This window comes from Saccostrea cucullata, unplaced genomic scaffold (assembly GCF_032062105.1).
Source record: "Saccostrea cucullata isolate Sc308-1 unplaced genomic scaffold, CSIRO_AGI_Scuc_v1 ctg371, whole genome shotgun sequence".
NCBI lineage: Eukaryota > Metazoa > Mollusca > Bivalvia > Ostreida > Ostreidae > Saccostrea > Saccostrea cuccullata.
This window is the reverse complement of record NW_026923589.1, coordinates 134,673-158,101: the sequence shown is the minus strand read 5'-3', so window position 1 is coordinate 158,101 and position 23,429 is coordinate 134,673. Positions and strand designations below refer to the sequence as shown.

At 34.6% G+C, this 23,429-nt stretch overlaps 2 protein-coding genes across 4 annotated transcripts in view; both read left to right on the top strand.

Moving 5' to 3' along the window:
- LOC134264445 (cytochrome P450 2C37-like) overlaps positions 1 to 22,177 on the top strand; it is a 79,857-nt gene extending 57,680 nt beyond the window's left edge. For 2 of the 3 annotated variants that reach the window (XM_062746746.1, XM_062746747.1), the window contains exons 2-4: positions 20,197 to 20,709; positions 21,317 to 21,760; positions 21,993 to 22,177. In XM_062746746.1, the coding sequence (XP_062602730.1) occupies positions 20,197 to 20,709; positions 21,317 to 21,760; positions 21,993 to 22,171 (1,136 nt within the window). In that variant the 3' untranslated portion in view covers positions 22,172 to 22,177. Of the gene's footprint in view, positions 1 to 18,082; positions 18,450 to 20,196; positions 20,710 to 21,316; positions 21,761 to 21,992 lie in introns of those variants that run through there. The other variant, XM_062746743.1, reaches the window with a different exon arrangement.
- LOC134264446 (cytochrome P450 2B4-like) lies at positions 3,516 to 5,920 on the top strand. The gene is made up of 4 exons (XM_062746749.1): positions 3,516 to 3,844; positions 4,033 to 4,545; positions 4,969 to 5,412; positions 5,632 to 5,920. The coding sequence occupies exons 1-4, from the start codon at positions 3,529 to 3,531 to the stop codon at positions 5,808 to 5,810; spliced, it is 1,452 nt and encodes a 483-aa protein (XP_062602733.1). The 5' UTR covers positions 3,516 to 3,528; the 3' UTR covers positions 5,811 to 5,920.
- Positions 22,178 to 23,429: the final 1,252 nt, after the last annotated feature.

Below are 23,429 nucleotides of genomic sequence, written 5' to 3'. Positions count from 1 at the left end.
CATTTACAAAAAAGTACGGAGAACCAAGTTGGACAGACAGAGTAGACAGAGGAACAGACGAACGGATAGTTAGACAGACGTACAGACAGACTCAGACGATACCTATAGTCTCCTTCGGTTTCACCTGTAGGAAACTAAAAAATAACGTGTTACACTCAGAGAAACAATTTGTACAACTTCCCTCCGACAAAATGGTTTTCACACTTGGAACCAATATATCTGGAAACATATGTTATATAAGTTTAAACAAGATTTTACAATGGAATAAAGTTTATTCTCTCTCTCTCTCTCTCTCTCTCTCTCTCTCTCTCTCTCTATATATATATATATATATATATATATATTATGTATATAAATAAAACCCATGGCTAAAGATTTAGATATAAATATATAGAAATAGGTGCATCGCCTGCAATTTACAAAATATAGCATTACCGTTTGGAGTGTTCTTGAAAATATGTCAAAGGTCAATGTCATTTAGACTGCAATAACATTTTTTTTTAACATATCAATTTTATGACAAGTAGTGTAAATGAAGGATATAGAGATTACGAACAGTATTCAATATCAAAGTCCATAAAACAATACAAAATAGGAGCAGAGCAAACATGGACCTCCAAAACATCAGAGGGGTGTCAGGTGACATGGAGGAGTGAGCATCCCCTGCAAACCTAAAACCTCAAAAGATAATGTGTGGCTATCTGGAATATGGGACATTGTTGAAATAGTGGTTCTGAGGTCAAGTATAATATCTGGAGGTTAGTAGCCCTGTTATTTTTAACAAACAACATTGTAACCAATATACCTAAAAATCATATCCCTACCTCTAATACTAGTAGTACTCCGGACATGAAGTATGACAGAGGGAAAGACAGAAGGATGCTGGGTAAAATAATCACAAGTGTCGCTTTACTGTGTAAGCGGCCAAAAAAAAGAAATCAGAATAGGAGATAGGAGAAATATTTTTGACACATAAATGACACCATACAACTAAGTTCAACGAATGTAGGACTCCATGTACACCCCTACATATGTTATTGTGATTTAAATTCAAGACACGTGGTTTAGGTTGATCTATTCAAAGGTTATAGGGTAGAACCGGTTTTATAAATAAAATTGGCAAAAAGGATATTGCTATAGCCTGTTTCTTTTGAAAACTTGTCCTGTAATAAATGTTTCCAAACCTTTCTGAAAGACTTTCATGATTTTCAACTGGCAAAGGGTGGCTAAACGAGGGGGTGTTAAAATAACAATATATCATACTTTTTGTTTTAGTGACCGATTCGCTGGTAAAAAATGTGAATTATCATCTACACTGACAAACCTTTGTTTGCCTTATATGGCTATTGTTATATATGCGCACAGAGAATCTTACCACGAGCAACTGACCAATCGTTGAATGAATAGCAACGTTTACGCCAAATACATGTACATGTTTACATTTTACTTCGAACACGTAGTTCAGGTCAATCTACGATCATGTTAATGGACTGCAAAATAAAAAAAAATGTTCTTACGAAAAAAATACAAAGATAAGAAACTTTGAAATATGTTACTGGCGTTTTTAATTTGTTGTTAAATAGAAAAAAATGTTTAATAAAATGTAGTTTGTGTCTAGTTTAGAACACCAGCGCTTCAAGGGTAAGGAAAACGAACAGCATCTCATGCATTTAAATGTGTTACAGTATTGGATTTATTAATTTATTTAATAAATCTATTATATTTCATGTTTTTAATTTGTACATAAATGTATTGATAAAGAATATATAAAGGTCACCTAGGTAGAACAGGTAGTACCTGTACTTAATTATTATTGCCTTGGGGTATGAAGGTTCTGGTCTTTGGTCTTTGGTTTGAAGTATACATGGTTTTCATTGGTTTGGACATTGTAAGGTTGTGTTTTATTGGTTTACTTGTTTTTCCCTCCAAAAGTTGTTTTGTTATGGTCATTCTTTGTCCAGTCTTTCAGTAGAGAGGGCCATATTTATTGATTTGATAATCAAGACTTTTGACATTTGACTAAGACGATATTTCTCTCTATTAAGGTAAGCTAATATTTATATACTAATTCTAATATGATTTCTAATATTTGATTTAACTGTAAAGTCTGTAATTTTGCCAAAGTTAATTCCATAGCACTTTCACGGTCAGAATCTGATTGAGAGATAGAATTTCTGAGTAACTGTTTTATTGATGCAGATAGTAGTTTTTATTTAAATAAATATGTAGATATTTTTATGATAGGTTTACTTATGTAAACTATGGTAATTTGTAGTTATATGATATGATCTGGACCATGTGAGCCATACTGAGTCAGACACTCTATTGATTGGGAGAGGCTCAATCCCATAGATTGGTATGCAATTATTGTTTTATATATTTTAATATGATTATCCTAAAAGAGTAAAGTCTGTGTAGACGTTATTGTAACATTTAGATCAATATTGTTGTATAAAGGTTTTATGATTTTTCAAAGAGTATAATATTGAAAGGGAGCATTATTCTATTTTATAATGTGTAATTCGTGTGAAGAGTTACCTCCCTTTATGCAGCGTATCTGTTAACCGCAAATTGTAGTAACTATATTGATACGGATATGTTAGAATATTTTATGCTATGTATTTATTATTTGTTATTATAATTTTCAGGGCATTTTCCTTTATCCTGTTTCATATTTTCCATGTGTTCATCTGTATGTGAATAAAAGGAGATGATCGAACCCTGAAACGGACTTTCTTATATCTCATCTATAACTAAGAAACCGTTACAAATGGACAAAACTTTGTTTAAGTTCGTGATCACGTGTTCAGCCAGGGAATTCACCTGGCAATTGTATTCACCGATAGTACAACAAAGGAATTAATACAGACGCAAATCGCTTTTGCAGTGTGACTTTCAGAAGCCTAGACTTCCGCGGTTTATTTAACAAATGAATTGTTTGTCATTATAAGCATGACAATATTTTTAAACATGCTTTTCATTTATCATAAGATTTTTCCTTTTATTTCAAGCGTAAAATTCCTGTAGTATTCGTAGTAACCCACAATGCAATACTCATTCAGCTGATTGGTCAGTTAAAATCATGCTGGTGCCTTATTTGCTAAATTGACGCCAAAAAATATAGTCCCGGTTCCCATGCAAAAAAATATTTGTCCAAAAAGAAATTTTAATTCAGGACTGCAGAAAATTGTATTACAGAGAATACTTAATAAATGTAAGTTTGGATGAATGTAAAAGAGATCGATTGATTGAAGTACATTTCTACATACTAGTATATTATCAGCTGATTTTAGGGTCATGAAAACTGAAACGCAACATAACTTTTCTGTTTACCATGCCTCCACGTGCTAGTCACTTCCTAACCACATTTCCGTGAATAATTTACCCTATCTCGCTGAAGTCTCGCTAACTCTCGCCAGAGCCACTGCCAGAGCTACTCTGAACTCATCGGGTTTTATAATTTGCAGAACACCGAAAAATAAAAGGTTCCGAACACATTAGTAGGGGTGATGTAGAACATTCGACATAATGTGGGTGACATTGGCCATTGTTGTTGTACTACTTTCTTTGATATGGAGCCTGACTGGACGACCGAAAGGACTTCCACCTGGTCCTACATGTTACCCCATCATTGGCAATGTCGGACTCTTCAAACCATCAGAGGCTGTGAAAGCTCACAGGAGACTGAGGAAGATTTATGGAGACATCTATACCATAATGATCTTCCATAAACCTATCATATTCGTACACGGATTCGACAACATTCGGGCGCTACTTGTTAAGCATGGAGATATCTTCTCTGAACGACCAAGATCTCTTGGCACTGATCTTGCAGAAGGAAATGGTAAGTTCTTAAAGTACATATAGAGGCAACGTTAGAGAATCTTTTTATTTGGATTTATTAGGCAATAATAGTTGACAATACCACAGAAAAAATCACCTGCACCATAAGTATCAAAAAATATCTAATCCTATCTGATCATTAAAAGTTTTATCAACATTAATTTTCCTAATTTCTCATCACTTGTCCAGGTATCGTGTGGTCCTCGGGTCCTTTATGGAAAGAAACAAGATCGTTTTCACTGATGACATTACGTAAGTTTGGATTTGGGAGATGTTCTATGGAAAGCCAAATCATGGAAGAAGTAGACTGTTTGATGGAGAAATTAGGAAAATGTGAAAACGAGGCTTTGGATATTAAAAATCTACTGAATGCATCCACGGCCAACGTCATTTGTTCGGTTTTATTCGGTAGAAGATTTGACTATGATGATACAAGATTCAAGCGTTTAATGTATCTTTTGTCGAAATCGTTCAGCAGCGTCACTATAGATTCACCAGTTTTTATTTTCCCTTCTTTACGCAACATCAAGATCTTTAACATTGATCCGGTTTTAGAAAATGTCCGTGCTATAAGGGCATTTCTTGATGAAATAATAGAGGAGCATAGAAGACGTTTTGACGAGAATCACATAGATGATTTTATTGATGCTTATCTTCTGGAACAAAAACAAAGATCAAATAAAATCAACACTATATTTACAGGTAGTTCATCATGTGTGTGTATGATGGGGTTTTGAAAGAGGGATTAAATTCAATTAATTCCTAAATCTTCGTTTCATTTATGCAAATATTATTATAATATAACATAACACATATAAATTAATTTGATCTCATTATATTATATTATATTTTGGGTCCCATTATTGATTGTTTAGGAGGGCTGGATTGTTATAGCCAGTTTAAGACTACTTTACTGATCTCCTTTAAAAGAAAAGCTAAATATAAAATGTACAAAATGATCAATTCTTAAACTACAATGTTTGATACATATCTTTACCAAATGATAGTTGACAGCTTAATATATCATACCTAAAAAAATAATTTCTATCTGACGGTTAATTTTTTGACCCCCCCCCCCCCCCCCGCCTCCTTCATGATCAAAATATTATACATCTTCTTTTACAGCCGAAAATCTGAACCAAATTTTAGAAGATTTCTTTGAAGCTGGCACTGAAACTACTTCCACAACACTCAGATGGGCACTACTTTTCTTGATCCATTATCCGCACTGGCAAAAAAGACTTCAGAAGGAGGTTGATGACGTCATAGGTCAAGGTCAGCCTAAAATGGAACACAGGAAACAGCTGCCAGTGGTAGAGGCGTTCATTCTGGAGACTGTGCGAGTTGGAAATACTACTCCCATAACTGCCCCACGTGCAGTCAAGGAAGACTTCACGTACAAAGGAAACCTCTTTCCCAAAGGTACCATAGTACTGTTTATGTTGGATTCTGCCTTGATGGACCCAGAAACCTTTGCTGAACCTTTAAAGTTTAAACCTGAGAGGTTTTTAGATGACAGTGGAAGGTGTCGTGACGACTTAAAGGACAAGTTGATCTCCTTTTCGTTAGGTATGAATTATGAATGAACTTATTTCAGTATTGGAAAAGGTCATAAATACGCCATAAATAGTCATGATTATGGCTACATTGTAATATGTAAGTTTAAATCTTACAAATCAGAATTGATAACTAGAGTTGAACTGGTAATATCCTTAATGTTACTGTCTATTACATAGAAATCATTCACGCTTTTTTATATATTATGCCTTATAATCTTTGCTCTGACAGGACCAAGGGCTTGTTTAGGAGAAGCCCTCGCCAAAATGGAGCTCTTCCTTTTCTTCGTGAGATTTCTACAGAAGTTTGAGATGAACCCTGAGGATCCTGACTGTCTGCCTTCCTTAGAGGGAATTTGTGGGGTTACTCACACTCCGAATGCCTTTAATCTGAGACTTGTTAAACGTTAAACTGCAATAGTCTGTGAGCTTTGACAGACATACGAGAGCCATTTAAATGCTCTTAATATTGTTTGATACTTTTTTATATCAATATATTTCTGAAATATGTTTGTATTTTATGATGTCATAATTTTTTTACTCATTTAATAACTCCTAAATTGACCTGATGTTTCTGTATATTAATAATCTTGACGGAAAAAATGTAGAAATGGAATTGAAGAAAAGGTTGACAGTCACAATTTGTGCATGACATGGACTCATATTTAGAGAAGCTGGTAGCAGTATGAAACAAAATACAAAGATAGCGACCAGTATTGAAGCTCATTGTCCACTTAAACAATTCGGGACCAGAGCAAACACTTCACTCCAAAAACATCAGAGGCGGCCTTGCAGGAGCAAGAAGATTTATTTTGTGACGTCATAATAACGTAATTTACTTCAAACGACAGTTCAACCTTATACCGTATATCAGGTTTTTTCCGCGTCATGTTTTTTCCGCGAATCAGAACCTAAATCAGTATATTAAATTTACGCGAATCAAATTTTCACTATTTCAAAGTTCCAGTGATAATATTATTTACAATTGTTTAAGCGTATGGAGAAATTGGATGTAATACGTAAAGTCATTAACTTAGAGTTACTAGTTCATACGGGTGAGAAATAGGTCGATCGACCTTAAAAATTCACCTTGTCAATTTCGGAAGACCCGCTCAGCTGATTACACACCTGTGTTTCGTACTAACTCTCAGACCACAGATATTATTTTTTAAGATTTAAACAATCATAGGTCATTTACTGTTCCAAAATGACGAGCAGCTCAGGTATAATTAGTTTAATTAGCTTCTCGCAAGGAACGTGACCCATATAATTAGCTAGCTTGTCAATTAGTAAACAAACAATAAGGGCCTTTACCTATTACCGGTATCTTGCGCTTGTTCTCTGATCCCGATATTTCTACCTTCTACGATATAAGTATTAAGAAATAATTCTACTGCAAGAAGAAAACTTTGTATTAAATAAACGCTGTTCTATTTTCCGCGATTCAGAACTCGTCGCGAACAAAGCGGAAATTGGATACACGCGGAAAAATCCTGATATACGGTATTATCGTTTCAAAATGAAATAAATTGATGACAAGACATTAAACAAATCATGTATACATAAGATACTAGTATGAATTTTTAAGTTTTCAGAGCTCACGGGGTACATGAATAAAGCGCTTCACTCTTACTGGCGTTGTAGTCCAGGAAATCTAAAAAAAAAAATGAAGAAGATTATTTTCAAAGTCAATGTATTTGTACATTTTTCTCATTATGTATTTCTAGATTTTGAAGTAAAAAAAAAATTCATACTTTTATACAAGAAACAATGCTCTAGAGAAAACTACGTCGTCAGGGTCGTAGATTGCATTTAAAGATAATCATATGTGTACTTATTTCCATTACAAGGTATCATATTTCAGCTAGTCAGATTTGTAAAGGAAATAGGTTACATTAAATGTTATGGAGAAGAGTTAATGCTATAATTGTTTGCAAATATAATGTTTATCTTCCTTTTTTTCTTTTGCAAAAGAATATTCTATTTCACTCTTTTAACTCTTTACAACTTACAGACTTACTATGCAACATATATTGAATCCTCGCGTCATAGAAATATTACTTTACCATTTCCCCGCAAGCACTTTATAGCGGGGTACAAATTTCTATAAAGTTTAGCGTAAATAATATTCTGAAATAATATTTTAATTAGAATATAATATCTCTTATTTCATGAGATTCAAGCAGGTATAAAATAGTTGGAATTTGGCAATAAATTGAAGATTTAATGAACTTTTTAAAGTGCGTGAAAATGCGTGATTGCGGGGAAACGGTAAATGCGTGATTTTGCGTTAGAAATAGGAAATGGTATATGCGTTAAAATGCGTGACTGCGGGGAAGGGTGTTAAGGGAAGTTTCATATTTGCATACTAGTAATATATTTGAAAAGGATGTTTATGATAATCTAAACCCAAGCTTTATGATTAACGTGATGAATTTTACTAATCAATCGTCAACTTCCCTTACTTATACGACAATATACCATCATCACCTGCATACAGTGTTTATATCAGTTGATTCGATCTGCAAGAACATGCTCTACGTATGTACAATTTCTAAACGAGGTAAATGATTGACAAACAATTTGCTAAAACAAGAATATTGGCAGTCTCCTTTAAATCAACAGTGTCATTTCACCATTTCGTAAGTCGATATACAATGCCCTTGTCAGAAAATACAATTTATCATTGAGTCAAAAGCTGACTGAACTTTTTATACTTATTGTAAGGCCAGTATTTACACACTGAATTGTCGACGGATTTTCCTTTTATTTCCTGATCATGACAAGGAATACACGGCGGGTTTGACGGATCGGCAAGGGATGCTCACCCCTCCTTTGCACCTGATCGCACCTCAGCTTGTCCGTGTTTGCTCTGCTCCCATTTTGTATTGTTTAATAGAATTTTGAACTTGAATATTGTGCGTTATCACCATATATTTAATATCAGAAATTTCCAAATTAATGCACGAGAAAAGAATGAATGTCTTCAGAATTTCATTTTTTTAAAATAATGATCATTAATCCTTAACCGCTAGCATTATTTACATGTTATAAAAGCACTCTGAGAGAATTGCATAAGCAGTACTAGTCCATACAGGCAAGTGTAACCTGGTCTCAATTAAAGATTAGAAAGGCTGTGATTTTACTCAAAAACAATGAAGTGGAACAAAATTCAAACTTGATCTGTAACTCATAAAGATGAACCCACATACCAAAAATTAGCTCAATATCTGTGTGCGTCTAAAAAAAAATATGTGGAAAACCATGTAAAAATCAAAGAGGCCGTACTTCCCTCTAAAATCATTGATGCGGAACGAAATTCAAACTTGATGTTTATTTTATCAAGATACATTTACATACACAAAAATCACAACATCTGCAAGCAAATACAAAAAAGTGTGGAAAACCAAGTGGGACAGACTGATAAGCAGACAGAGGAACAGACGGACGGATAGTTAGACAGACAAACTCAGAGGATGCCTATAGTCTCCTTCGATTTCACCTGTAGGGAACTAAAAAAAATAACGTGTTACATTCAGAGTAACAATTTGTACAAGTTCCCTCCGACAAAATGGTTTTCACACTTGGAACCAATTTATCCCGAAACATAAACATATGTTCTGTGACTTACAGAAGACTTTATCTGAAAATTGAGACAAATGGAACAAGTTTTACTGTAGTATATATTTAAGGATGTATTCTTCGCATACCAAAACAAGAGGCCCATGGGCCTTATAGGTCACCTGAGCATTATGCAACAACTTTCCAGTGGTTGAATATGATTCATGTTTTAAGCCAGATGCTATGGCATTCATAATTTTGAAAGAGGCACCATTGATCATCATAACAATACACTTAGCAGTTGCTTAGTTTGTTTACTTAATACCCATATGCAGGGTAGGGGAACAAAAAATGCATTTCAACTAATCAGTAATATTTAGAAATAATCAGTAGTGCCCCTACCACACATGAACCTCTAACCCTTAAGCCTTGATATTTGATTAATTCCAAGGAGCAGATTTCAAACCATTCATTCATTTTCAGTATAGCCCCCCCCCGTCTATGTTACCCCTGACCCTAAGGGGCCTTAAAATTCACAATTCTGGAAGATTAGGGCCCTTGTCCGTCATAACTATATAGGTAGTTCATCTGCTAAATACCCTGGAGCAGAAAAGAAAAAATTCAAAGATTTAATGTATTTTCACTATATAAAATTATAATCAATAGAGCCCCGCCCTAACACCAGAACCCCTGACCCTGGGGCCATAAAAGTCACAATTTTGGAAGAGGCATTCTTGCTCATCATAAATATATACTTATTTAGTTTGTTGAATACCCAGGAGCAGAGAAGATTTTTAAAGAATTTCTGCATTTTCTCTGTATAATCAATAGAGCCCTGCCCTAAAAACAGAACCCCTGACCCTAGGGCCATAAAATTCACAATTTTGGAAGAGGCATTCTTGCTCAGCAAAACTATGTGGTGCTTAGTTTGTTCATTTAATACCCAACAGCAGAGAAGATTTTTAAAGAATTAATGTATTTTCACCATGTAATCAATAGAGCCCCGCCCTAGTACTAGCACCCCTGACCCTGGGGCCATAAAATTCACAATTTTGGTAGAGGCACTCTTGCTCATCATAACTATGCACTTACTTAGTTTATTTAATACCCAGGAGCAGAGAAGATTTTCAAAGAATTCATGTATTTTCACTATATATTCAATAGAGCCCCGCCCTAACACCAGAACCCCTGACCCTGGGGCCATAAAATTCACAATTTTGGTAGATTCACTCTTACTTATCATAACTATGCACTTAGTTGGTTTATTTAATACCCAGGAGCAGAGAAGAAGATTTTCAAAGAAACAATGCATTTTCACTACCTACGTGTTTAGCCCCACCCTAGCACTAGAACCCAGGTCTTATTTCATCATTTCGTAAGTCGATACAATGCCCTTTTCAGATTTATCATTGAGTCAAATGCTGACTGATGTTTCTTATACTAATTGTTAGGCCATTATTTACACACTGAATTCTCGACGGATTTTCCCTTTTTTTCCTGATCATGACATAGATCACACGGCGGGATTGACCGATCGGCAGGAGCTCATCCCTCCTTTGCACGGGATTGCACCTCAGATTGTCCGTGTTTGCTCTGCCCCCATTTTGTATTGTTAAAATAATTCTGAACTTAAATATTGTGCGTTATCGCCATATATTTCATTTCAAAAATTTCCAAATTAATGCAAAAGAAAAGAATGAATGTCTTCAGGATTTCATTTTTTAAAAATAATTATCATCTATCCTTAACAGCTATAACAAGCATGCTGAGAGAATTGAATAAGCAGTACTAATCCTCTGCCGGTGTAACGACGAAGTGACCCCCGTAGAATATTGACCGGGGTCATTTTTCTACGTAGAAATATGACCCACTTTTCTGTAAAAATTATGGCCTTGGGGTCATTTTCTCCGTGTTCATTGTAGAAAAATGACATCGAAGAATAATGACCCCTTTTCATTTTTGGATGCAAAAACATTCGTTTTGGTAGGAATGTTCTTGTTAGGCGAATGTATACGGGTAATATCAAGATGCCTTATGCTTTGAAGTGTTATCTCTGAAAGCTTTAATCTTAGATAACGAAATCAAAGCTATACAATACCTTACATTAATAATACAAACTGCTTTATCCCCATTAACAATATTAAAATGTTTTAACTAAAGGATACGCGCATTCATAGGAACGTTTATTACATTTTATACAGTAAGTTTTCACAGTTGTCATTTTAATCTTAAAAAGGTTTTTTTCTAGCTGGTGTCAGAAAAAAAAGTTTCCATAATCAATTAACTGTAAATCTCTTTGATAAATAATTTGCAAAAATCAGAATAATTTTTTCAAAATATTTTTTTCAAAAGTTTTACGTTTTTGATCCCTATTTTTAAATCTGGCGCGAAAAAGGGCGCTAGCTTAGAAAATTAGAATGAAGTTTCAAACTACTCATAAAAAAATAGGGATGATTTAATTTGTAGAAATAAGTACGAAATTAAATTGCCTCTGACCTATGACACAAGGGAAACAATATGTGGTTAGCTCAAAACCTGTAAAATGTCTTTTGTCGTTTGCTAGTGTCAACGAATCCTTAATAAAATGGGGGTTGTAGCATAAAACATGATTAAGTACAAAAAAAGAGTGGGCGTCTATTCAAAAATTGGCACATGTAGTATCGTTTTCCCCGTTCTGCATGTACTTACATGTAATGATTTTAGGAGTTTTTACCAATAGAAAAAAAATCAAATGTTGGATGATGAAAAAGATTTTACTTTAATGATACACTTATGTCCCCGTAAACGAAGTTTCGGGGGTATATTGTTTTTTACCTATCCGTCTGTCTGTTTGTATATTTGTCCGCAAAATTCTTGCCCATATCTTTAGACGGGGTGGGACTATGGCTTTCATATTTTACAGGTGTATTTTTGTGACAAGACCTTTTTCTGTGTACAACCAATTTTGACCTTTTGATATTGACCTTGGAGTTTGATACTCTTTTACCCCAAATTTCCACACTTTTACTTTAGCATTAACATTTGGACGGTATATGCTAGGATTTTATTTTGAAGGAATGGCATGAGAGACTAATAGAGTTCATAAATTTGTCTAAAAAATCTCAGAAGAAAGGGGATGTAACAGCAACCATTGTCAGGTGTCAGCTGTGGGCTAAAAATCGTTGAAAAGGGAAGCATTAATTTTAATTTATAGATATCTCTGAAGGTTGAACTGTTATTCACTCAGGTGTAAATTTTTGCCAGTTTTGGAGGAATTTTTAATATCATTATAAGAACGTTCTCGATGTGTAAGGTATTTCCTATATATACGAGTACATGAAAAAAAATTAGTAATTCATATAAGGTAGTAAAAAATGTGTATTTTAAAGCAGAATGCATAACTCCGCTCCTTCAACTGGCATTGGAATTTCATAAATACATTTATTATAATTTCTGTTGAAAAGTACGCCAGACAATGGCAAGATATGAAAAAAGAAGACATTGACACTTTGTCAGAATGGATAAATATATCAGATCCATGTTTAAGTCGCGTATCAAAAGATTGAGGGGCAATATGAAAACCATCTATCCTTCTGTGTTCAATAATCCAGAAGTGAGAAAAGAATTAGATAGATTACATGATCAGTACGTACTCGTCCCTACGTATACCGACAAAGCAGGTGAAAATATTGTCTTCGTTTTTAAGGCTCATTATAAAAATTGTATTTTAGAAGAACTTGGATTTAATAATACAAGCGGTAATACCACTTATACTCATACTTCCCTCTCTGAGGAAGAGTTCTTTGAAATCATATGTCAGTTTTGAATATATTAATATTCCACTGAGCCAAAATGAATTTGAACTACCCTATATATATATATATATATATATATATATATATATATATATATATATATATATATATATATATATATATATATATATATATATATATATATATATATATATATTGTATTTGGAAACTTCATAAGAACCTTTACAAACAAAGATACATTTCAGGTTCCAGTAAATGTTCAACCAAGCCTCTTTCGATACTCCTCACTAAGGTATTGACAACAGTGAAAGAAAAACTTCAAGCTATTAAGAGTACTGTGCAACAATATATATTCAAGAAGTGGTGTAAGTCAGATGTGGATACTTAAAATTTCCAAAGAACTTTTGGACAATTTGAAATCACAAGATTTAACCAATATCAAAAGCTTAAAAACTTGCGACTTTTCAACTTTATACACAACCATTCCCCACGATAAATTAAATTCCAGACTTTTTGATATCATTGACAGCTGCTTTTTCAGTAAAAATAGAACTACTGTAAACCAACTTTTATTCGCGACGACTTTATTTCGCGATCAACCGGTGGTAAATTAGTTTGCGACGATAAATTTTCGCGATCAAGTCTATTTAGGTTATGTTGTTAATAGACATATAGATTTTAAGAACCGGTTCGCGGCGATAAATATTCGCGATGACGAGACTCTCGCGAACTTCGCGAAAATTTCTCGCACGCGAATAAAAGTTGGTTTACAGTATTTTTATTACCTGGTAATTGGTCATGTGCAAAATCATTTTGTTAAAACACATTCTGATAACATACACAAGAACTCTGAAGTTGGCATCAAAAAGATGCTAGAGTTTCTGATTGAAAAAAATCTATTTGGTTTTTGGAGACCAGGTCTTCAAACAATCTATTGGAATTTCCATGGGTGCCAATTGCGCTCCGTTATTAGCGGGCATATTTTTTTATTCATATGAAGCAGAATTTGTACAAGATCTTATGCGTGAAGAGAAGAAAACACTTGCTGTGGCCTTCAACTCGACATTTAGATATATCGACGACGTATTGTCAATTAACAAAGGTAATTTTCATTCCTACGTCAATACGATATATCCAGGAGAGCTTGAGATAAGAGATACCACAGAGTCTTACACATCTGTTTCACACTTGGATATTTTACTTGAAAAAGTCGTTAATGGTAATTTAACAACCAAGCTATATGATAAACGTGATGACTTTAACTTTTCTTTCGTCAACTCCCCTTACGCAGCAATAAACCTTCATCTCCTGCATACGAAGTGTATATATCTCAGTTGATTCGATACGCAAGAGCCTGATCTACGTATGAAAATTTTCTTAAACGAGGTAAATCACTAACAAGCAAGTTGATGAAACAAAAATATTCGTTTAAAGTCATCATTTCGTAAATTCTATGACCGATACCATGGCCCTGACAGCAAATACAATTTATTATTAATTCAAATGCTGACTGACGTTTTTCTTGCTGATTGTTAGTCCATTATTTTTACATTGAATTGACGACGGATTTTTCAGTTATTTCCCGATCATGACAAGGATCACACGGCGGGTGTGACCGGTCAGCAGGGGATGCTCACTCCTCCATGGCACCTGATCCCACCCCTGATGTTTTGGAGGTCTGTGTTTGCTCTGCTCCTATTTTGTATTGTTTTGTTGACTTTGATATTGAATACTGTTCGTTATCTCCATATCCTTCTTCCATACAGATGAATATGTAAGTTTAAATGTAAGAGCTAAGGGGATTTAATTTATATAATTAAATAACGTTGCTTTTCATGCTTCTATGCTATGTTTTTGGATTTTTAAAAAAAAATTCAAAGTTTATAGTTATGAGAAACATATCATGCCATTTTCGGAGCAAAATCTTTGAATGAAAAAAATAATAAAATTTATGCACCCCAATTAATGAATAAATATTCATTGGGATTCTGCAATCCAAAAATAAAGCCATACCAGATACATTGATAGTGATGCTACTATTAAGATATGCAATCAAATATATGCTAGAAAGGATTAAGATACATAAATCATTTTTTTACGTAGAAAAATGACTCCCTGGTCAATATTCTACAGGGGTCGCTTTTCTTCGTTACACCGGCAAGTGTAATCTAGTTCCAATTAAAAATTAAAAAGGCTGTGATTTTACTCAAATATCAATGAAGTGGAATGAAATTCAGACTTGATCTGTAACTCATAAAGATGCACTCACATACCAAAAATTAGCTCAATCTCTGTAAGTGTCTAGAGAAATGTGTGGAAACCATGAAAAAATAAAAAAATAAAAAAAGGCCGTATTTTCCTCTGAAACGTTGATGCGGAACGAAATTCAAACTTGATTTTTATCTTATCAAGATACATTCACGTTCCAAAAATCACTCAACATCTGCAAGCAATTACAAACAAGAGGCCCAGGGGCCACATCGCTCACCTGAGCAATTGGCTAGGAAAAAGCACATATCAGATCAGAACTGAAAGTTTACTGAGGGGGGAGGGGGCATGAATTTTAACCCCCCAAGGGGGTCATGATTTTAACAAACTTGAATCTACACTACCTAAGATGATTCCCTATAAATATCACTAAGTATGGCTTTAAAGTACTTGAGAAGAAGATTTTAAAAGGTTTCCCTATATATTCCTATGTAAAACTTTGATCGGCCATTTTGGCCCCACCCTACCCCGGGGGTCATGATTTGAACAAACTTCAATCTACACTACCTGAGGATGATTCCACATGAGTTTCATCTTTCCTGGCCCAGTGGTTCTTGAGAAGAAGATTTTTAAAGATTTTTCCTATATATTCCTATGTAAAACTTTGATCGGCCATTTTGGTCCCACCCTACCCTCGGGGGTCATGATTTGAACAAACTTCAATCTACACTACCTGAGGATGATTCCACATGAGTTTCATCTTTCCTGGCCCAGTGGTTCTTGAGAAGAAGATTTTTTGAAAATGCTATTAATTTTTCACTAATTCATAATCATCTCCCCTTGGAAGAGGGAGTGGCCCCTCATTTGAACAAACTTGAATCCCCTTTACCCAAGGATACTTTGTGCCAAGTTTGGTTGAAATTGGCCCAGTGGTTCTAGAGAAGAAGATGAAAATGTGAAAAGTTTACGACGACAACGGACAAATTTTGATCAGAAAAGCTCACTTGAGCCTTCGGCTCAGGTGAGCTAAAAAGTGAGGAAAACAAAGTGGGAGAGACAGAGAAGACAGAGGAACAGACGGACGGATAGTTAGACAGACGGACGGACAGACTCAGAGGATAGCTAAAGTCTCCTTCGATTTCACCTGTAGGGAACTAGAAAATAACGTGTTACATTCAGAGTAACAATTTGTATAACTTCCCTCCGACAAAATGGTTTTCACACTTGGATCCAATGTATCCGGAAACATAAACATATGTTATATAACTTTAAGCAAGATTTTACAAATGGAACATGTTTTATACATGATATATATTTAACAAGGAACCCATCGTAAAGATTTAGATATAAATATGCGTCGCCTGCAATTTACAAAAGCTAGCATTACGGTTTGGAGTGTTCTTGAAAATATGTCAAAGGTCAATGTCATTTAGACTGCGTTACCGATATTTTTCAGCATGTTAATTTTATGACAAGTCATGCAAATGAAGGATATGGAGATTAAAAACAGTATTCAATATCAAATATGTTTATGGGATCAGGTGTCATGGAGGAGTGAGCATCCCCTGCAAACCTAAACATAGGTAATCAGAGATTACAGAGCTCACCTCAACGAATGTTGTCTTTAAGTAAGGCAAAGTCACACAATTAACCAACAAAAAGTGTACATCCAAAAATGCAAAATTTATACAATTTTGATTTGATACTTTGGAATAGATCTATATAAAAACTTCAAACTAGTTCTTCATCATAAGAACGTAATTAAAATCCAGCATCTGAAGCATGTTTGAGAGTTTTTATCCCTTGATGCATCATTTGTGCAAGTTTGGTTTATATAAGCCTTATAGTTTCTTGGTAATAGACCTGCACCCATAACTTTTAAGAGGTCCATGATCTGGAAAATGCATGTCGAATTCAGAATCTGAAGCAAGTCCATTAGTGTGCATCCTAAGATGTATTATCCATGCAAGTTTGCTCAACATAGAGCTCAAAGTTACTTGGAAATGAAACCTGTATAAAAAGCTAACCTTTTCAATAATCCAGAAAATGAAGGTCAGATTCAGCATCCGAAGCCAGCCTAGTAGAATGCACCCTTAGATGTACCACCCATGCAAGTGTGGTCATTATATGGTTCATAGTAACTTGGAAATGAAACCTGCACCAAAAACTTTAACCTGTTCACTCATGCGGAAAATGTAGGTCAGATTCAGCATCCGAAGCTAGTCTGATAGTATGCATCCTAAGATGTACCATCCATGCAAGTTTGGTCATTATAGGGCTCATAGTGTCTTTGAAATGACACCTGCACCAAAAACTTTAACCTGTTCACTCAAAAAATGTAGGTCAGATTCAGCATCCGAAGCAAGTCTGGTAGTATGCATCCTAAGATGTACCATCCATGCAAGTTCATTATAGGGCTCATAGTATGTTTGAAATGACACCTGCACCAAAAACTTTAACCTGTTCACTCAACCGGAAAATGTAGGTCAAATTCAGCATCCGAAGCAAGTCTGGTAGTATGCATCCTTAGATGTATCCTTCATGCAAGTTTGGTCAATATAGGGCTTATAGTTACTCGGAAATGAGACCTACACCAAAAACTGCACCAAAAATGTTAACCTGCTCCAAAAACATTAACCTGGTCATTCTTTTGCTGAAATTACAGCATCTGAAACTTTGACTGGTGCAATGAAACACACAAGAAACATCTTCCATGCATGACTAATCAATATAGGACATAGAAGTACTTAAAAAGAAAACTGCTCCAAAAAACATAACCTTAACCCGGGACGCCGACGCCGACACCGACGCCGAGGGTTATTACATAAGCTCCCCCAACTTCGTTGAGGTGAGCTAAAAACTCAAAATATATTGTGTGCGTATCGGAAATATGGGACATTGTTGAAATAGTGGTTCCGAGAATAATGTCCGGAGGTCAGTAGCCCTGTTACATGTATTTTAAAAAAAACATATTCCAAGCAATACACCCAAAAATCAAATCCCTACCTCTAATAGTACTCCGAACACGAAGTGTGACAGAGGTAAAGACAGAAGGATGCCGGGGAAAATAATCCCAAGTGTCGCTTTACTGTGTAAGCGACCAAAAAAAGAAATCAGAACAGGAGATAGGAGAAATATTTTTTGGCACATAAATGACACCATACAAATAAGTTCAACGAATGTAGGACTCCATGTAGAACATTTGACATAATGTGGGTGACATTGGCCATTGTTGTCGTACTACTATCTTTGATATGGAGCCTGACTGGACGACCAAAAGGACTTCCTCCTGGTCCTACATGTTACCCCATCATCGGCAATGTCGGACTCTTCAAACCATCAGAGGCATTGACAGCTCACAGGAGACTAAGGAAGATTTATGGGGACATCTATACCATAATGATCTTCCATAAACCTATCATTTTTGTAAACGGATTCGACAACATCCGGGCATTACTGGTCAAACATGGTGATATCTTCTCTGAGCGACCAAGGTTGCTTTCCACTGACATTGCAGAAGGAAATGGTAATTTCTTAACTTATGCTTATATCTCATTTCTGATTCTTGGTATGATAGATGAAAATGAAAACAGTTCACTTTCAAGTCTTAGAGGTGAGGCGACACACAGGGTTATGTGGTTTACACGATTTTCATATGCTTATCCTTTTATTTGAAAAGTATGTGTAAATCACGTAGGAATAATATGATTATTTTTTACATGCGAATATGGGGTGAATAAGTTTTTATGATTTTCACGTAATTTTTTAAATAACGTTCACGTGAAGTTTTTATTGCACCATATTTATGCGATAGGTTCTTCATGTAAAATTCATAACTATTTATCGTCGCTTTCTCGTGTAAAGGTTTCACATGAAATCCATGCGAATTTTATATACATTTTATGTGTCACAGTGAGTCCATGCACAGAACGATAACAAATCTTTACATGTACGAGGGTTTATCAAAAAGTTCGTGGACTGAAGCTATTAAATTAGTACTATGTTGTTTGAGCTTACAAAATTTATAAGGAACATAAAACAACAAAAACAAATCAATGTTGAAAATTTAAGCTTGATACGTTCATTATTTCCCAAATTATTATAAAATAAAAAGGACAGTATATGATCACCCGGCACCGTCGCCGCTCAGTTTCATGACGTCCGACAACGTCATTATTTTTCAATGTCCGCTTCTTCTACCTCGTACACATATTTTGATGAGATTCCCTAGAGCTGAGTAAGGACTTCAATCCGTCTTGTTTTTAAGACTTTACAATGCCATGAACAGCAGCTTTCAATGCATATATATTATTGCACATGGATTTATACATTGAAAGAGATCCTCGCTTGATTGTGCCAGCATATTTGATTTTTGGAGTTCAATATAGCAAAAGCACATGATGAACGCCATTATTTGACGTGATAGATTTTTCAAACCTTGACTACAAATTGACATTAAATTTGCATCCCTTTTCTCTCTGAATCTAGTTTTGCATTAAAAAAAAAAACAAGTAATCTGGATGCAAATTATTTCTCCATAGCCAGTTTAAACAATTTCTAGGTGTATACCAGTTTTTTCAGGGGTAAAACTTTATAGAATGTTGGAAAAGGAAACCCCTCCTTTTGCTGTCATTTTCGAGGCAATATTTGTTTGGATAATCCATGTAAAATTTACAAAAAAAATTCATAGAACTTCCAGAATGAGGTAAAAATTCCATATTTTATGGAACAATAGTGTCTCAACATTTACCTGAATTAACGGGATATTGTTCATATCAAAATAATTTATCTTAGTTACAATTAGGTCGAAAAAAACGTCGTTTTTGAGATTGTGGCGCCTGGACATACAATTGCTTAGAAAAACTTTACTTATTTATTTAAAAATAAAATTGATGATTTGTGGTTTATTCTATAGATAGAAAAGATGATGATAGCTAAATATTTCAAAATTCATTGATGTTCCTAAAGCGGTTTTAATTTAATGGCGATGTCCACAAACTTTTTGACAGGCCCTCGCATATTGGGATGAATTTTACACTGGTGTTGACAATACCACAGAAAAAAATCTCAAAGGGAAATCTTGAGATTTGTAAAATAAAGGGGTTTTTTTCAATTTAATTTCCTTATCATCAGTGTATCTTTAAAAACATTTGATAATAAAATGAATTACAGCATAAATATTGAAAGATATCACATCTTATTTGATCATTCACAATTCTATCAACATTCTTATTAATTACCTGGGTCCTAATTTTTAATTTGTACCTGTCCAGGTGTCTTGTGGTCCTCAGGTTCTTTATGGAAAGAAACAAGATCGTTTGCACTGACGACATTACGTAAGTTTGGATTCGGGAGACGTTCCATGGAAAGCCAAATCATGGAAGAAGTAGACTGCTTGATGGGGAAATTGGAAAAATGTGAAAACGAGGCTTTTGATATTAAAAATCTACTGAATGCATCCACGGCCAACGTCATTTGTTCGCTTTTATTTGGTAGAAGATTTGATTATGATGATACAAGATTCAAGCGTTTAATTGATCTCTTGTCGAAGGCGTTCAGTAGCGTTACCACATCCTCACCAGTTTATATTTTCCCATCTCTACGCAAATTCAGGATCTTTAACATCGACACAGTTTTAAAAAATGTTTATGCTTATAGGGCATTTCTTGATGAAATAATAGAGGAGCATAGAAGAAATTTTGACGAGAACCACATCGATGATTTGATTGATGCTTTTCTTCTGGAACAAAAACAGACATCAGATGAAATCAACAGTTTATTTACAGGTTTGTTTGTTTTTTTAACATCCCTCTCGACATTTTTCACTCATATGGAGACGCCATCACTTGCTGGTGGAGAACTGTAAATTTTGTACAATGCTCGTGCCATTGAGCAGTGAGGGATCTTTTTCGTACCAGCGCCTACTGCAACACGGGACCTCCTTTCATACGGTCTCATCCGAAGGACCGGTCTCCACGTCCCTCAGTGGGATTCGAACCCGCGACGTAAGCTTTATTTACAAGTTACAGGTTATTCATCATGAAGGAGTTTGAAGGAGGGATTAAAGGGCATTTAAATGTTAAATCCCATGAGATCATAAGATAAGTGCACCGTTCATTCTGATTAATTATAAACATGTAGTGTTGTGTGCAAATATGCATTTAGGCTTTGCTTTTTTGTGTTTATTGATATTGATATTACAAAGTATTATATATTTACGTTACACCCTCAGCAAAAACGAAACACAGTTTGAAGACATCTTATCTTGGCTTATTTACAATGATTTGATCTTTGTAGCAATTACTAGAATTCAAATATTTAATATAACATTAGTTCATCTGTTGCAACATTATTGATTGTTAATTATCACAATATCATACATCTTTTTTGCAGCCAAAAATCTAAACCAAACTTTAAGAGACATGTTCCAAGCTGGCACTGAAACTTCTTCCACAACACTCAGATGGGCACTACTTTTCTTGATCCATTATCCGCACTGGCAGAAAAGAATTCAAAAGGAAATTGATGACGTAATCGGTCAAGGTCAGCCAAATATGAAACAAAAGGAACAGCTGCCAATGGTAGAGGCATTCATTCTGGAAACTCAGCGACTTGGAAATACTACTCCCATGACGGCTCCACATGCAGCCAAGGAAGACTTCACATACAAAGGACACCTCTTTCCCAAAGGTACCTCGGTACTGTGTCTTTTGGATTCCGCCTTGATGGACCCAGAAACATTTCCCGAACCTTCAAAGTTTAAACCAGAGCGGTTTTTAGATGACAACGGGAGATGTCGTGAAGACTTAAAAGACAAGTTAATTTCATTTTCAGTGGGTATGAATTTACAATAAGATATTACAGTATTGAAAAAGAAAAGGTCCAGAATTATCAATTATACTAATTATCATGGTCAATACGTAAGTCAAAATATAAACTGTAAGAAACCATCAAGTAACATATTAGGAAAAATATGTTTAAAAAATTAAACTGCCAATATCTCTAATAGTTATTATTTAGAAATCGCTCGTGCACTCATAAATATCGTACCTTATCTTTGCTGTGACAGGGCCCAGGGTGTGCTTAGGAGAAGCCCTCGCAAAAATGGAGCTCTTCCTTTTTTTCGTCCGAATTCTACAGAAGTTTGAGATAAAACCCGAGGATCCCGAGTGTCTGCCTTCTTTAGAGGGAAGTTTTGGGATTACACAAACTCCAAATGCCTTTAACCTGAGACTTGTTAAACGTTAAATCGTACTGGTCCAAAAGCTTTGAGATGAATACAAGGACATTTGAAAGTTCTAAATATTGTTTGATTCGAGTTTTATGTATTTGATGTAATAGAAAACATTACAATTTTTCGTATTTTCCCCTGCGAAATGATATTCATGATTTTAAGAACCTTTATGAGTTGTTCATAATTGTTCATGAATGGTTCTTAAAGGATTCTTAACAGGTTCATAAAAGTAGTTCATGAATAAAATTCATGAAAACATTCATAATTCATAGTTCATGAACAAATGATGAACAAATATGAATATTGGTAATTTTCAGTTTAAAGAAAAAAACTTAGTAGTTCAAGGTAATGAATGTTCATGAATTTTCATGAAGACTAAAAATGTAAAAATAATTGTCACAAACGATCGCCAGAAAACACTCATTACTCCCATAATACAACTTTTGCATGCAGATGCAATTGTTGATCAAGTCCCTAATTTAATTAATAACATGCTTTTGTTTTGATTTTGAAAGTACGGGATCAGAGCCGAGTAGGGGAACATAAGGGGTTAAAATCACTACTTTCTACTCTATGTAATTGATAACTTAGATTCTTCAGGGTAATAAAAAAAACTCTGTTATGAACTGTCTAGAAGGGAGATTATAATTAAATTATGATCGTAATTTAAAGAACACTGCATCAATATTGACAGCATTTTGTTCTCATATTGAATTACTAATGTTTCTTCATCATTTAAATTGGCCAGCTATATTAATATTGTGCTTTAAATTATCTCATTTTTTACGACACAACTTTGTTCGACCGAATTTTCTCTATTTGTCAAACTTTTAACAAGTTGTAAGAAAATGAAGTCTAGGAAAAATTTCATAATCTTCGTAAAAACGTATCATAAATTTATTGACAACTAAAAAATTATATCTCTTGTCCGTACTGTACCGTACCATTCTTTCGTCGAAAAGCTTTATATTTTGATGCTGCATGCTGTTATAAAGTCACATTTTTCTGTCCATCGTGTGTAAATGACACAGCACAGGCTACATGGTTGTGAAGAAGCTATGACATGAACCACATTCGTATTTTGTATTCTATTCTCCTATACACTTTCATAGCTCAGGGTACTCAGTTTGAGGGCGAGTAGTGCCAAGAGATATTTGTTGTCCTCTGATATGGAGGCGGCCATACTTGAATACGAAACTATGGCTCTACAGGTATAATGTAAAAAAAAAAATCCAATTCAATAAATGATATAACTTATATTAATTTAAAAAA

Excerpts from the sequence above, each read along its gene's own strand:
- LOC134264446 (XM_062746749.1), top strand. The coding sequence starts at position 3,529 with ATGTGGGTGACATTGGCCATTGTTGTTGTACTACTTTCTTTGATATGG. Across the intron at positions 3,845-4,032 it reads TGATCTTGCAGAAGGAAATG|GTATCGTGTGGTCCTCGGGT; the intron begins GTAAGTTCTTAA and ends TCACTTGTCCAG. Across the intron at positions 5,413-5,631 it reads GTTGATCTCCTTTTCGTTAG|GACCAAGGGCTTGTTTAGGA; the intron begins GTATGAATTATG and ends TTGCTCTGACAG.